A 16,180-nucleotide genomic window follows, 5' to 3' on the forward strand; every position below is an offset into this window, starting at 1 on the left:
AAAATGAACTTTTAAATTTTATTTTTATTTTTATTTTTTTTTTGAACTTTTTAAATTTTATTTAATATTTTATAAATTTCAATAATGTCGTACAAATTTATAGATTTTTTAAAAAACAATTTTTTTTATGTTTTTATAAAAAATAAAATCTGAAATCAACTTGAAAAACTATTTGTTCAAGTTCTTCCAATCAAATTTTAAATATTTAAAAAAATTGTTTTATTATTTTTTGCTGACATGGAGCACGATTTTGGCACCATTAATGAGCACTATTATAGTTAAAAACAAAAAAAAAGAGTTGATTACTAGGCTTAATGCAATTTGAAAGTTTTGAGAGTTTAATTAAGTATATTTTCGTAAAGGGACTTAATTAATTTTTTCAGCAAAGTTCAAGAGCTTATATACCCTTTTAGCCAATAAATTATATTTATTCACCTTCATTTTAAGAAAATTGCAAAAAGAAACTAACTAAAAAACAAATATTAAAACAAAATATAAATGCAAAATAATAATAATAATAATAATAACCTAAGAAATTTCTTCTCATTCTCCCTCAGCTAATAACAAGCAAAATGGAAATGTATGATTTCCTTGGCCCTCAGTGATTTGTTGCTTCTAGGATCAAAAGACAATTCTTTCATGTCTATTTCTATTACATCCTCATGATTTTATAACCACCATTGCTTGGGTCACACCAAGAACTCTCAATGACACGGGACGGGCCCTTCTTCCTCCAACCAAGCGCCCTCATGGAGCATTTTATGAACTTTCCACATTTGGTCCCCCAATTTCATGTTTCTCTTTATTTATTGACAGCATACCGTGGGTGAATTTCTTCCTTTTTCTTCATATATCACAAATCGTATTTCTTCTCCACCTTTTCATTTACTGCCATTTTAGGTGGTAAATGATTTAGAAGATTCAAAAGAGTTTCCCATATGACATCATCAATGATGAAACTTTGTTTTCCTCGCTTTTATTCTGACTGTTTATGGCTGCACGATCCGCACAAGAAACATTGGCACCTTCGACACCATATAAATTTATGTTCTTTTGAGGAAGTCAGCTGCTCAGGCAGTTTCCTACCCTTCTCTTTCATCAAAAGGATCAAAGATTTGGAAATACAGCTTTAAAAGGGTTCTCCGTCCCAGCTTAATTTGGAAACATATCAAACAATCATTCATCAACACAGCAGGAAATGGAAAGGAATCAGTTTGAATTTATGAAAAATCTGACTGTAAAAATATAATTACTACAATGAATTCATTGCGTGCTCTCTAACCTGGACACTGGCAGTGCAGTCTCATTCTAATAATATTCACAAAATTAAATTTCCTAAGCCTTTTTTGCCCTTAAGAATCATTGCTATCTGGTTTCATCTGTAAGCCCTATAGAATACATGCACTTTTTTATCTACTGCCAACAAAAAAAAAAAAAAGAAATAGCCCCCCTAGCCACATCAGCAGATAGACCATGGAAAAGACGGGAAGAAAGAAATGGGAGATAAGACCTATCTACAAATGCCTCTATATCTATCTATCTGTCTCCATCTTCCTAACTCTCTGTTCAACTGTAATATACACAATCCTCCCCCCCCCTTTTCCCCCCCAACCCTCCAAAAAATTAATTAAAACAAAACTAGGAACAAACCGGTCCATTCTTTCCCTTTGAATTTCTAACCTGCTGCAAATAGCAACCTCCGGTTTCAGACACTGCTACACCCAAATGGATGGAATAACCAACATCATCTGCAAGAGAGTGCGTGTGAGAGGGAAATAGTCAGAGAAAAGATTTAACAAACCAATTAAGCAAAAGGGGCTACCATTTATCATTATTATAATTTACAAAAACATGATAATTCTACATGTTCATATTTTTGCATAAAGTACTCCAATCTAACATATAATAACACCATATGGCATCTGCTTAAATCTGTAAATCGGTATTTACCTGTACACTGGGGTTACAAGAGCTTCCATACCAATCATAGCAAGACCCACTGCTGTTGGAACTGCATCATCACTAGATTGCTTCATTCCATCTTAAAATTAAAAGGCTTGTAATACAGGCTGCCCTGCACTGCTTGCAGAATCAGGCTTTGCTGTTGTTATTAGTGACTACTGCTGCGATGGCAGCTGTTGGGAAGAATTATGCTAATCTTGTTGTGACTGCTCTTGTGATTGGAAGTGTTGTTGAGTAGGTGGTGATATATGAGATCATTGTGTCTGTGGCTGTTGCATCCACTGTGCCCCAACGTTATTCTTGTCAGGGGGTAAGCAACCCGATAATTGTCTCTGCCCTGACCCTTGGCTGACAGAAGGTACAGGATCATTACCCATTGAATCTGTAAGAGGGCTCCCTATGGATCCAACTTCAGTGGCCACATTTGGCATAGCAGGACCATACTCTGGTTCTGGTGATTTCCACTGAAGTCCAGCAGGAGAAACAACTGAGACTGCATTGTTAGCTGAATCAATGACAGCCTGGGGCATTTCCATGGTTGTGGTTGTACCCATCTGTGGAGCACTGTTCAAGGTCTGTTTGTCAGCATGGGCTAGCTCAACTTGAGATTTGTTCGGAGGCTCAAATTTTACTTGTTGACTCTGTTGAAGCATCCTATGAACAGCAGGTCTGTTTTGATTAGCCTGCTTTTGGTGTGTTTGTGATTGCAGCAGTGAATGCTGGTGGTTTGGACCCATGGCTGCTGGCAGGAAGGATTGATGCACAGCTGATGGCGTATGATCAGAAGGCACCATTTGAGAAATATTATCAGAATGGGAAGCCACTTGTTGCAGTTTCTTTGTAGAAGGGGCTGCAGCCCCAGGAAATATCTTTTGCTGCGGCTCAGAACAATTTGAAGATTGAGAAGAAACGAGAGCTTTAGATTGTTGGACAGGACTCAAACCAGACCTAGAACACAAGCCTTTACCTTGAATCAAGTGCATCATCTGCTCTCCGTTCTTGGCAGCTTGGTTGCCAGGGACCACACCAAGGCTATTAAGATGAGCAGGATCAACAGAAGGATTCTGATGCACCAGCATGTTCCCTCTTCCCACTCCCTTCGAAAGTTTGGCTTGCTGTTGAGACTGTGTTTGTTGACGTTGCTGAGGGTGGTGCCTGCCAGATTGTTGAAATTGCTGCTGCTGCTGGGGCTGCTGCTGCCGTTGCTTGCCTATCTGTTTGTTCAAACCACTAGCACCAGGTTGGGGGTTCCTACCAAGCCCATGAGGTGCCAATTGGTGTTTATGTTGTTGCTGCAATGACATAGGAGTCGTTGGTCAAGACGGTGTTAGAGGGGATAGCGAACCTGGCTGAGTAGAAGCCTGAGATTGAATCTGGGAACCATTCTGCAGAGAAGATATGGGAAGTTGGGTCTGATGTTGGACATTTGGCATCAATGCACTAGATACAGCAAACTGTTGCTGTGGCTGTTGCTGATGCATAAGCTGCTGCTGCTGCACTTGCCTTTCTTTAGTGAGGCACATGGCATATGCTTGTTGCTGTGACCCAGAAACATGATTGTAGCCCTGATGATGAGCGTTATGAGAGTTGCTCAGTGCATGGGATTGCTGTGGAGGCATTTGCTGCTGCTGCTGCTGCTGGGGTTGAACTGGATATGAAGAAACAGGTGGTGCAGCTGATTGATTAGTGTAAGCAGAACTCAACCCATTGAACGCAGGAATTCCCTGGCTGTTCCCTTGTTCCTGGATACAATGTCGTTGATTGTTTATCATAACTTCAATGTAAAGTTAAATATGTATAAAGAACCCAAAGCAAATGCATTTCTGTACACAATACTTTAAAGCTTAAGATATGAGAATAATAGTTTATCAAAACCAATGCTAAAGAAAGTTTTATTCATATCAACAACTGATTGCAAATTGAATTTTGCCTAGAGATCAGCCAGAACACCATCCAGCCTATTTTAAATTCTTGAACTGGAAATCATTACATCTAAACAATGCAATTATTTAGATACCCAGTGTTCATTTTCATTCTGCTTGTTAGCCAAAGAACTTTCGAAAAAGGTAAATTTTAGGTTTACAGTTGCAAAGAATTCACTATGATGGGATTGTTCGCAGCAAGCAATCCTCAGTCATTCGAAGTTGCAATTACCAAAGAGATTAATAAACTATCACAAAGCATTTGATCAACATCTATCTACCATAATTGACACAAAATATCAAATATGATTTAGACATGTAGGATTGAGATCACCACACTGTGGAAATGGCCTAACTAAAAAATAATATAGAATAATCATTTAGGGAAATATCAATGCTGATAATTGGTTTGTAACAATTAACCATTGGAATAAAAGAAGCACATACTGCAATAATATGTTGAAGCATAGACTTAATCATACTGCTTTTTGAAAAGTAAATAACTTACTCGCATCATATGCATAGTGTCATGAGGCCTCAACATCAAGTTTCCACGACCAGAACCAGGTCCAGAGTGCATATTTACAGGGTTTGGCATTCCCACCAAACTGGAGAGCATGCAGCTGGAATTCAGCATTGTTGATGATGCCATTCCTCGTAAGCCTGGCCTTGACATAGACATGCTTCTACTTATCCCACATGTCATGCCCACACCATTTCTATTGGGTACCATGCGAACCCCATGATCTGATCCGGAAACAGCTCCAGGTAGAGATAAGTTGGACTGCTGCATATTCCTGCCAGAATCCAGGTAAATTTTGACTAAGCCGCTCATCAGCTGGCAAAGATGCTCTAGGCAGACCATATCTACCATCCCTAAGAGTAAATATGATCGAAAATTTATGCCATTTGTATGTGAAGTGCATGCATTGAGACGCAAGCTACACATTAGCTTAGTACCTCACGGATCCATTAAGTGGGGCAGACGCTGATGATATATTACTGCCATGAACCACTCCAGAAGATCCCTGCAGTGATGAATTTGCTCCAGAGGCAGGAGGCATTGATCCGACAACTCCTTGATTTGATATTGCTAAACCACCAGCATGAGAAGCTTGATATCCAAGGGGTACGACATCTTGGCTTGATGCAATGACATCACAAAGATCGAGAGGCCTTTATCCAGATCAAGAAGATTAAAAATGATAAAGCACCAGCATAACAACAAGAACAATGAATAACATTAAAATGCAAAACTAATCAAGATGAATGAATCAACAAGCCAAAAAATTAATAAAAATGGGACAGCAAGGCTTACGTTAGAACTCCTCCATTTAGGTTATTCGGGCAGATTTTTGAAAGAGCAATAACATGAGAATTGTGGACTGGCACTATCTGCTTTGGATCCTGGTTATCATGTTTCACAATACACAAAAAGATAGAAAGGCCAAGTCAGAAAAGTTAGGAAGAATCAAGGTGAGGTAAAGACAAATCCAGGACTGGTTTCAAGTATTAAGACTGTAGATTTTGATAAACTCCATATGTTTAGCCACACTACTGAATGCTAAAACAATTTTGAAACAGAATGTGAAATTTCTCTTATGGTACAATAAATTTAGGTTGAAATTTTGTTTAAGAGTCCAACCTCCATGTTGAACAAAATGCAGCACACAGTAGGGAACATGTCAAGTTTAAAGACAGCTGAATCTAAAATTCATAATCTCCAATGTAGTAAAAAATACCATGGATGCTGATTAAACCTCTATTCTATGACTGGAAGCAGAGAAGATGTCACCTTTAACCAACAGAGCACTTTTTATTGCTCTTCCACTTATCCAAGTAGCATTAATAGGAACTTTTTTTAAGTTAAGAGGTAGAGGACAATGAGACTACTGGTCTGCTTCTATCATCTTATCATTATTTTCATAATTTTTGCATGGCTTACTGAAAATTCAGCACTTTCATTTCAGTTTTGGAGCACTGACAACCCTGACTGCAACATGTGCAACATCATCCACATATTTTATCACTAAAAAGGATGACATCACACTGCTGTTGATCATGTAGCCCAAATAGAATGTAAATGTTGTCAGTTCACCTAGTTCCTTGAAGCATAGATTCGAATGTTTCAAAAGAACAGGAGTCAATCAAATCTAGTATATTTTAAGGCCCACACACCTTCAGAAATTAAATTAACATCGCAAAAAATTTTTCCAAAAGCCAATAGTCAGAATTTGCATCAAACTCATAAGAAACTACAAAGTTGAAATTGCCGAAGATAAAGACTAAACTTCAACTAGTAAATCATATTGATTTGTTCTTAAACTACCTACATGTCAGGTTCTCTAGAGATTAAAGAAATGCATTCTAAAATTCAAATATGTACCTGACTCTGCCGATACTGTTGTTTCTTGCCAATAAGCATAATTTTTTCAAAATGCGACTTAAGAATATCCTCTTCCATCGGTCCTTGCAAATGTTGAAACAACTGTCTGGCACTTCCCTGCAGGAAATACAGAAGTACAAATCCATCATAGAAGAAATTAGCTTCATGGAATATGTACCCTATTACTAGATTAACAAAAAATATAAATCTACTAGCTTTTCAAAGAGAGAGGACCTTTGGAATGCCAGGCAATGTATATGACAGAGAACCAGAATCATCAGCACTGTCAGCTCCATCTCCATTCCTATCCATTAAAATCTTGTGGCGTTCCTTACATTCTTTAGGCTTGCGGAATATGCACTGGATGCATTGAGAAGTTCAGGAGATTGTTGCCCAATGGGGAATGAAGAAAGTGGAAGAGACGAGCAAGGTGAGGGTAAAAAGAAGAAAATAAAAGTAGGAAGGTTGCCCTAGATATAGAAAGAAATAGACAAATCATTTTGCTCAAAAAGATCAATGAATGAACAAGTTGCACTTTTAGAGCAATAGACACATCATTGGTTGCAATGCAATTTAGAATTATTTCAGACACATGGGAGTAACAGAATATATTTGTAAAGACATTTTGCTCAAGCGCTAACCTTAAATTGAAGGGTACTGTTGATGGCATCACTTACAAGCTCCCAATTTGGACCCATGTCATGTACAAGGACAACAAGTGCCTGAATATTATACAGTAACACTAAAGACCTGGTTGCTAACGGTGATTTAAAAATAATTTCAAGAAAATATTTAGAAAATATTAACCTGATCTTCAAATAGTGACCATGAACCACCAGAACCAGGCAGATCAACAGACATCTGGAAGAAGTTTACATGGTTTCAATAATTAGACCAGAGCTATGACGAATATGAAGCAAATTATCAACCAGACCATAAGAAATGGGTGAAGACAAGATACCTTGTGAGTTTTGGCTTTTCTACCCTTGTCACAACCATGAATTAATCTAATGATTTTGCTGGGGTTGGACATATTAGTCTTTTGGGACCCTGCTGGAAAAGGGATGGTTCCACTTGGAGGGAAGTCAAAAGCATTATCAGGTTGTTGCTTCATTATCTTCAGCTTCTTGGCATTACGTTGCCCATATAAATCTAATAAAAAGACATTTGAAAATGTTAAGGGTGTAGAACAAGACACCAGCAGATATATCCCACCTAGTAACCAACAATTAAATCAAATATGAGAAAAAAGAGCTTTACCACTGGTCCCATAAGAATCGAAATAATGACTCTCTAGTCTCTTTTTGGAATTATCCCTCTGCGAAAGAAAGAGCAGCATCACATGTGATTATCAATTAGAAAAGAGCACATAAAACAAAAATTTGGTGAACAAAAGGGAAGAGCCGAAGAACATGCAAATAAAGTTCTATGCTGCAGAAAAAGACTTAACAGTTATGAGACCCTCATATCAATCATGGGAAGTAGGATGTCAGCTTGGTCTGCATACACTTGTTCTGATGTAAAATTGAAGATGACTTTAAAAACCAGCAATACCTTTGAAAAATGACTCATGCTAGGTAAAATTACACTTGAAGTAAGATCCATAAAAACCTTAACATGGTAATAACACATCCAGACACGGAAAAATAAAAGATTTTAAATTCTTAAACAATAAAATGAATATGGTAATCCTTTTAATGGAAAGAAAATGATGAAGCAAAGAGAATAAATTTATTTATATCAAGATGAGCAAGTTGGCATGATAAAAATAACAAAATTCACCTTCTCATTGTGAACGGTAGATTCCAGTTGCCAACTCTGATTGTATGCAGAACCCTACCAGACACAAAATTCAGGCACCTTTAAAAACTATGAAGGCAAATAGCAAAACCATCCATGTCAGTTAAAGAGAAGAACTACATACAAGATTCTTGGCCTTTTTCTTCTTTGTAGGTTTTACCGGTGTTTCCACATTGTCGTATGGAAGCTGCCTTTCAAGGTCCATAATTGATTCAACCTCCATGCTTTTCTGGATCTGGAATCCTTCATTCAAAGTATTCTGATCATCCTGAAAAGAATTAGTATCCCCACTAGAAGCATCTGTTTTTGTTGGACCTTGTAAACTCCCAGCAGCAGGTGCACTGCTAAATGGACTTAAAACCCTCTGCCTGGAACCAGTACGCACACATTTCATTGGAATTGGATTGACATTTAGACTGCTAGCAGGCCTTTTCCTTATCAACATCGACTGTTGGGCACAGTGTCTATGTGGAAAATAAGCACCCATTTCATAAGGTCTTGCAAGATATGATTTTATTTTCTTCCACTTTTTCTGGTTTAATTTCGATGATTTGCTATCTTCAAAGGCTCCAGGAAAATAGTAAGTACTTGTTTCTCGTTCTTCCTCATCACACACAAAGTCATCATATCCAAACTCTGAATTTAAAGAAGAAGTAAGAACAGAAGACCATTGAATGACAAAGAAAGGGAAAATACAAATTATTACCAGCCCCAGCATCATAAACAGAAATTTCAACCTCCTCTTGCTTACTACTGCCAGTTTTCTAGGGGTTAAAAAAAACAAAAAAAAGAAATGAAGAAAGAAGAGTGTTAGTAAGGAAGATAGATCAGAAGTTCCAACAGCTGCTCTCTGGTAAATTAGCATAGATGTATAGTTCCATGATAACTTTGATGTATTTCCAGATGAACAACATCAGTTCAGTCAAGAAGTACGTGCCCTTAAGTATATATAGGGGAAACAAAACAAAGGACATGTATAAACTCATTAAAAGGACCTATATTTACCTCAGTCTGTATCAAATAAGATTCAATAGATCTTCGGTAGGTTTCCATGGCACCTAAAGGTACTGGATAGAAGAGGCTTTCCTAAACATGAAGTACATAAAAAAGTAAGAGCAAAGAATGTAAAAATAAGAAAACATTTCCACAAGATAAGAACAGCAGAACTGAGTGTGCAGATTTAAACATTTACAACCGATGAAAAGAGAAATCAAAAAGCAATATTTGAAAGGCAACTATAATGAGTAAATAAACATGAAAAGCTAAGAAAAATTAAGCCATACTTCAGTTAGGTTTTCATCCCAAGAAATGTCCATAATGCCCGAGTCAGATATCATGTCAGGAGTTGCTGGAGCTTCAGCTTGAGGTGAGGAAACAGAGGAGCTGCTATATTTCAAAAATCTAAGAGCATATGCCTGAATAGCAAGTTTACTGTTATTTCCAAAGTGCTGCTGGTCCTCATTCATATCCTGCTCCATAACGTGTTGCACCAAAAGATGAGAAAGAAAGTACAATATTTCAAGGATCTGATACAATATAGAACATGAATATGACGGAACTATTTGGCAATTTTTACAGGATAACCAACTGAGACATATAACCCAATTCCAAATATTTAAGTATATACTTGGATTGCAGTTCCGGAATTCAAAGGCCTTTACGCATTTGAATTTGAATTTAACTTATCATCCAGAGCCTGTGAACTCAATCATCAAATAGTCCACCAACCTCAGCAAGCCAATACACTTAAAAAACCATGGAGATCGTATTTACTAGAAATCACAATGAAGGTTCATAAAGGTTACAATTAAAAGAAGACTAAAACCCACAACCCCCATATTTAAAATAAGTCACTTCCTCCCAAATTCAAGTGAAATTACCTTCCTATCAAGAGATTCCATGTATTGAAGAATATAACTTATAAGCATACAACTGATATGAATGATCATAAAAACCAATTATTGAAACTGAAGATTTTAAAAGAAACTAGCACAAAGCTTTACAGAAAATTAAATGTGAAAAATTATAATCATTACTATCATCACAAGAAAGACATGCACAAACTGATTAAAATTAAAGACCAATTGAAGTCAACACTATAATCAGTACCATATCAAGTTTTGCAGTCATGTTCTTAGGAACTTCATTGGCTGGTAAGTGCACTAAATCATGGCCACTTTTTTTTGGGCCAAGACTTGCATCTTTCCTATTTAGAAGCACCTCTGCTGAATGCCAAAAGTACATGACGGCATTAGCAAGGCTTAATGCTACTTTTTTGAGTTCCGAATATTGATGTTGTTCTTCAAGTTTCAATCGCGAAGTAAAAGCAACACATCGAGATATTTGAGCAGCAGCCGTCATCTTCCAAAGACACTCCTATAAGCACATAAAGAACAAAAAGGGGAAGATTACAGGCAAATTTTGTCAATACGTTATCTAGTCAACTGAATACAGGTACATTGATTGAGTAAAGGCAATAAAATTAAAAAGCTCTTAATAAGAAAGAAAAAAGGAACAAGAAGGATGCATAAATAAATCGAACTTATATTCTATACTAAAATAATACCTGAGCAAAATCATTTGTCATCCATGCCATTTCTTCAAGGACAAAGTCCCAGTGAGATTTTTGGTGATTCTTCCAGGGTGAAGTACCAACAGATAGCTCAGCAATCCTTTTCCGCTTAGCCTGTTTACCATAGTTCCAGACCTTTTAAGCTTCTTTAGATTAGAAGGGCAAAAAAAAAGAGCTTAATCAACTATAACAGAACACCTCTATAATCTGTGCCTCTTCCAAGATGGAATCTTCATGTGCCTTGTCCACCACTTTCACATGATTATCCAAACAAGATTGAGTTTCAGCAATAGGAGTTGAGGTTCTTTCAGACAAAGTCACCTCAGGAACCTCACAAATAGCATTATCCATTGAGCCTAGAGGCTTACTAGAAGGAAAAATTTCCTTGTTGGAACTAGAATTATCAGCAGGCACAGAACTAATTTTCCTATCAGCTTCTGATACAGCTTGACTGCTTCGTTGCACCTCATTGTAGGAAGGGCAAGTCAGCTCATTTTGCAATTCAGATCTAATTTCTTCCTCCACTTTGATAATAGAAACACTAAGAGTGTGCTTTTGATTCACAGAAGTAATACTACCAGGAACAACAGCTACATTATCAACAGCCTTGATCTCATTGGTTTCTTTTGCCAATTCACCAATAGATGAGTTTAGTGACTCCTCTTTTCTTGATGCTTCTTCCACGGGCTTTCCATTAGAGTCAATGTTTTCTGCATTAATACACACATCATTATCATTATTTACGTAGGTGTTTAAGCTGTTCTGAGTGCAAGAGGACTCTGAATCTAATCCCTTTGTCTCAATAGCTGCACCGTAATTTTTTCCTTCATTTGGTATGTTTTTCATATCTCTATTTGGATCAATAAACTCATTTAGCTGATTAGAACTTGTTTCATTGTCAGCATTTGCTGCATCTGCACCCATACCAGGTGAAGATTCAAGACCAGTTGGAACTACCTGCTCCTTCCTTCCAACAAGATCAGGTTCCTCAGAAGCCATTTTAACTGTAGATCCATTAGCCACCAATTGGGCAGGTTCATTAGGCAAGTCATCTATGAAGCTTTTGGAAGCTGTAACATCAACCTTGCTTTCAGATAGATAACATTTTGACTGGTCAGTAGTTTCCTCCACAGCCAGCCCACACTTCATATTCGACAGATTATCAGAACTTATCATCCTCGAAGCCAAATCACCGTTTGAAATAGCAGATTTTGGAGTATCTGTGTAAGGTATGTTCTTTTCCTTCTGGTCATTTTTTTCACATGTTGAAGCCTTCAAGTCCTTTGATGCTATACGCGCAGATAAAGAACCATGACCACCTTGACCCTGAACCATATCTGTTGAACATGATCGAACTCCATCTCGATTTTTTTTGGACCTGTTCCTTCGAGCATATGGGCGAAAAATAGCTGAATCTTCTGATTCCTTAGCATTTCGAGTCCCATTTATCTGAGAAGATTGCTCTGATGGAACAACATTATTCCTCTTATGATGCATAGACTTCCTTTCACATCCAGGTAACTCATTTTCACCATCAAAAAGCAAGAGATTATCAGCACTATTAGGTTCACAAATTGCAGGAACCGGTGGTCTACCACTACTCTCTATGGAATCACCATGAGTTGAAATGGTTGGTGTGAAACTACCTTTTGCTTCACTGTAAAAATTATGCATAGAGGAAGCATAAGTTATTTACTACAATACAATTTAGAACCATAGTTCTGTAGCACACAGCAGTACAAAGAATATACCAGGTAAGAAGTTCTGCTTGTTGATCGGTGAAAGAAATAGACGGGACACTAACTGAAGCTGCATTGCCAAATTTGAAATCCAAGGGATTGCCACCCTGACGGCAACATGATTTATGGTGAATATTAATCTATAAGAAATCAGAAGCAGCAGAAGATAAAAACGCATACTTTCTCAAGAAACTCTAGCTCTTTTCTCCTTTCCTCTCGAACATCATACTCCTGCCTGTTATAAACAAGAGCAAAAAACGAAAGAAAATAAGTTGCCTGTACATAGGGATGTGAACCAAGTGCACTTTTCTGTAAAATTAATAGGGTATGAGTAAACAAAAGTGAAACATAATTATCACCTAAGCTCTGCTTGAGCTTTCTCAATAGCTGCTCTGCATGGAGAAGTTTTGACATCAATCCCAACTCCACCATCAACCACCCATCCCATGGATCCTATCTCAGCAATTACTAAGAGTGCAGGTCCTGAGTTACATCCATGCATCCCTACCTAAATATCTACAGGCTGGGGCTTCCCATCGATGCAAAAAAAGAAGAGTGTTGGTAATACCTACAAAAGATGGTAAAAATAATTTTCTTCACTCAACAAAAGAATCAAGCTTGAAACAATTAGAAAATGCACAAACTGATATCATCAAAGTCACTCAACATAATCAAAAAAATAGGAAGTTTATACATTCTCATGTATAAAACTGATGTCATCAAACTGATATGTATAAAACCCCCAGCAAAAAACAAAAGTAGAACACCCAACAAATGGAAACGAATAGATGAAAGAGAAGAATTATGCATGAAGTTTATACACTGACTACTATAAGAAGTATCATTGTACAAAGATTTTCAAGGAAAAGAACTAAGTGCAAAACAAACTGACTTGAACTAGATTGAGGCAATATTATTCTAAATTAACACTTCTCAGGGAAATAAAGGTGCTTCCTACTTCTTCTTTTTTAATTTTCTCCGCTGTGAGCTGTTAAATAAATAGATCATCAAAAGAATATTGATTGCAAATCTTTCAACTTTCAATTTCCCAATCCAGCATAGTAGTTTCACAGCAACTGAACATAACAAAATTATCTCAAAAGGTTATCAAAGTTCACTCACCGCCTTATATCTATTGAAAAAACAGAAAACAAACTTGTACTTGTATGGGAGAGGTTGCCACTAAATTTTGGATAGATAAAACGCCCCGTAAAGGAAATGCAAAGTCTGCCATTAATTGGAATGCCAAAAGCAAAGCTAAATTACAGAAAATTAGCAATGCTATCACTGCCACCTGACGATCACACTTCATACATGCATAAGCATACACAGAGACAGACGATAGCATGTACCAAAAAAGCTAATCCCCCTAGGATTTTCGAATTGGATGGCATGTTCAAAATCTTGGACAATTTGCAATCCAATTTGTGAAAATCTACAATCCTGTTAATAAATAGAAAAGCATGAACTTGAAGATAGAAACGAGTAATTTCACCTGTAATTAAAACAATACAGTTCAAAAGTCAGTGGGTGAGCAAACCTGTTTCTTGCTTTCTCTTACCCTTGCAAGTGATTTAATGTAAGAGAGATTGAGAGAGTTTCTGAAAATTTTTCGCAGAGAATTATTCTTTTCCCGGCAAATTGATAGTTAAAAGGGCAAAAGCTGAACTTAAACTATAAGATTTAAAAAATAATTATTGAAATATAATTATTAAGGCTAAAATGTCATAAGTCCCTGTACTCTTCGTAAATTTAAAATTTAATCCATGTACTTTTATTTCCAAGAATTTAGTCCCTATACTTTTCAAATTTAAATTTTTAAGTTCAATTGTTAACACTATTAAAATTATTTTGTTACATTCATGTTCATTACAAAGCCATTTTTTTAATTAATTACATGGTCACCATGCGATTATTTTTTTTTTAATTTCAAAATGTCACAACAAAAAATTTAACAAAATAATTTTAACAACGTTAACAATTAGACCTGAATTTCTAAATTTGAAAAGTAGAGGAATTAAATTCCTGGAATTGTACACAGACTAAATTCCAAATTTATGGAGAAGACATGTACTTATGGCACATTTTAACCAATTATATTTAATAATAGGATTTTAATTAAACAAAAAATGCTTCTTCTTTTTCCTTGACATCATTTGTAAACACTATAATGATTGGTTAACATTAATTTTTTTTTAAAAACTAATTAATTTTCTTAATAATTTATACATATTTATACTATTATTTAATTATGTTTTTGTAAAAAATGTCTTATGTTCCAATTAATTGTATTTTGTTCCTAGATCGAAAAGACTACCATATCAAATTAGATTTTAAGGAAGTAGCGATTTATGTGCTGATTTCTGTTCCTCGTACCGGATTTATTGGCATTCCAAACAACAACGCAAAGAGCTTTGGCACCAGCAAGTTTCTTCAAATTCCAGTGAACACAACCACTAGAAGTGGAAAATCGGTAGCTGAATAAAACAACAAAGAGCCTAAAGAACTGCGCCAGCATTTAACTTCCAAGTAATGTTAATAAACATATAAGAAGACTACTTGCCCCGCAAATTCACAAGCATTCAATTGAAATGTGTGTATAAACCACGAGATAAACCCTAAACGCATTGAATCAATGGAATTGTGCCCTAATTTCAAACACTGACCATATTCTAGGGTTTCCAAAACAAAGGAAAAAAAAAGAAAATTAGGCGCGAAAATAACCTGAATGAGGAAACTGAGTCAAAAAATTGAGAGATAGGGCATAGCAAAACGTTTGCCCTATTTTTAATACTCTCGTTTCTTCTCCTTATCTCTGTCCAAGGCTTTTTCTTTTTTTAAGCTTCGAACTCTTCCTCAACGTCCTGCCCTCAATCAAAACGACATGAAATGATCCTAAAATACGACACCTCCCTGCAAATGCAAGCCATGGGCACGTTGTCGAGTCCCTCTATTAAAAGTCCTTCATGTAAATTTTGTTCGTTTTGGCACTCAAAATAAGAAAAATGGATTTATTTTTATATTTTTTCGTGGGTTTTCTTCCTGTGTAGGTTTTGTTCATTTAGGCTGATTTTCGGGGTTACTATGCGAGTCGTCTCAGTGAGTACTGGGCCTGGGTTTTTAACTTCAGGAAGACGACGATACAAAAGGGGGTTTTTTGGTTAAGTTTGGGCTTTTTTATCACTGGGTAAATATATATTTTGGTACTTAAACTTGATTTTAAGGTTCAAACCGGTACCTTAAGTTTTTTTTTTTGTCCAGATAGTTATCTAAACTTGGCATCAATATTCAATTTGATAACTAAATTGTTTCTGGTCCAATTAGATATTGAATTTGACCTTTTGATTCAAATTAGTACATTAACTTGACTTCATAGTTCAAATGGATTCAAATAAATTAATTAATGTAAGTACTAATATAGACCAAAAGCCAAGTTTAAATACTAATTTGAACCAATAATTACTGAGGCCCTTTCAGCAATAGGAACCTTTCCTTTAGAAAACAATGCCAATTGTAATGGAAACTATTCCCTGATTGCATTTGGAACATCGAGCACAGAAGATTCCAACAGTTGTTGAGCTTTATTGGAAGCAATACTATCATTTGATTAACCTACTTCAGTAGATTGAACACCGTTTCGAGACAATAAATTGAATTTGTTCCTAAAATGTAACTTTAACACAAGCCATTGTAGAAAAGAAAAAAAATTGTTAAAGCAAGAAAGAAAGGATTTTGGAACAAAAGACAGTTTAAGATCATAGGGATTTTTGGAGAGTCTAAGTTTCTGTTAAAATGAAAA

At 36.2% G+C, this 16,180-nt stretch overlaps 1 protein-coding gene across 4 annotated transcripts; it reads right to left on the reverse strand.

Moving 5' to 3' along the window:
• Positions 1-482: 482 nt before the first annotated feature.
• On the reverse strand, positions 483-15,462 carry LOC107956302 (chromatin modification-related protein EAF1 B). 4 transcript variants are annotated; one of them, XM_041118139.1, is made up of 24 exons: positions 15,106-15,450; positions 12,741-14,858; positions 12,562-12,616; positions 12,394-12,488; positions 10,841-12,299; positions 10,637-10,756; positions 10,180-10,446; positions 9,354-9,539; positions 9,076-9,156; positions 8,777-8,834; positions 8,195-8,706; positions 8,053-8,106; positions 7,531-7,588; positions 7,232-7,422; positions 7,078-7,131; positions 6,912-6,992; positions 6,505-6,630; positions 6,271-6,387; positions 5,203-5,291; positions 4,845-5,060; positions 4,393-4,681; positions 1,951-3,704; positions 1,681-1,748; positions 483-1,151 (listed from the first exon to the last, which is right to left on the reverse strand). In XM_041118139.1, exons 2-22 carry the CDS (start codon positions 12,881-12,883, stop codon positions 3,279-3,281), a joined length of 4,677 nt encoding a protein of 1,558 aa, XP_040974073.1. In that variant the 5' UTR covers positions 12,884-14,858; positions 15,106-15,450; the 3' UTR covers positions 483-1,151; positions 1,681-1,748; positions 1,951-3,278. The 4 variants fall into 4 exon arrangements, with proteins under 4 accessions (XP_040974073.1, XP_040974072.1, XP_040974071.1 ...); XM_041118138.1 differs by lacking the exon at positions 483-1,151 and having other exon boundaries at positions 1,200-1,748; positions 1,951-2,837; positions 2,930-3,704; XM_041118137.1 differs by lacking the exon at positions 483-1,151 and having other exon boundaries at positions 1,200-1,748; positions 12,741-12,949; positions 15,106-15,462.
• Between the last annotated feature and the right edge of the window lie 718 nt (positions 15,463-16,180).

Source organism: Gossypium hirsutum, chromosome A07, assembly GCF_007990345.1.
Source record: "Gossypium hirsutum isolate 1008001.06 chromosome A07, Gossypium_hirsutum_v2.1, whole genome shotgun sequence".
NCBI classification, from domain to species: domain Eukaryota; kingdom Viridiplantae; phylum Streptophyta; class Magnoliopsida; order Malvales; family Malvaceae; genus Gossypium; species Gossypium hirsutum.

Coding starts and splice junctions, on each gene's coding strand:
- LOC107956302 (XM_041118139.1), bottom strand. CDS start 12,883: ATGCATGGATGTAACTCAGGACCTGCACTCTTAGTAATTGCTGAGATA. Junction 12,617..12,740: donor AAAGCTCAAGCAGAGCTTAG/GTGATAATTATG, acceptor TGTTTATAACAG/GCAGGAGTATGATGTTCGAG. Junction 8,107..8,194: donor AGAAAAAGGCCAAGAATCTT/GTATGTAGTTCT, acceptor TGTGTCTGGTAG/GGTTCTGCATACAATCAGAG.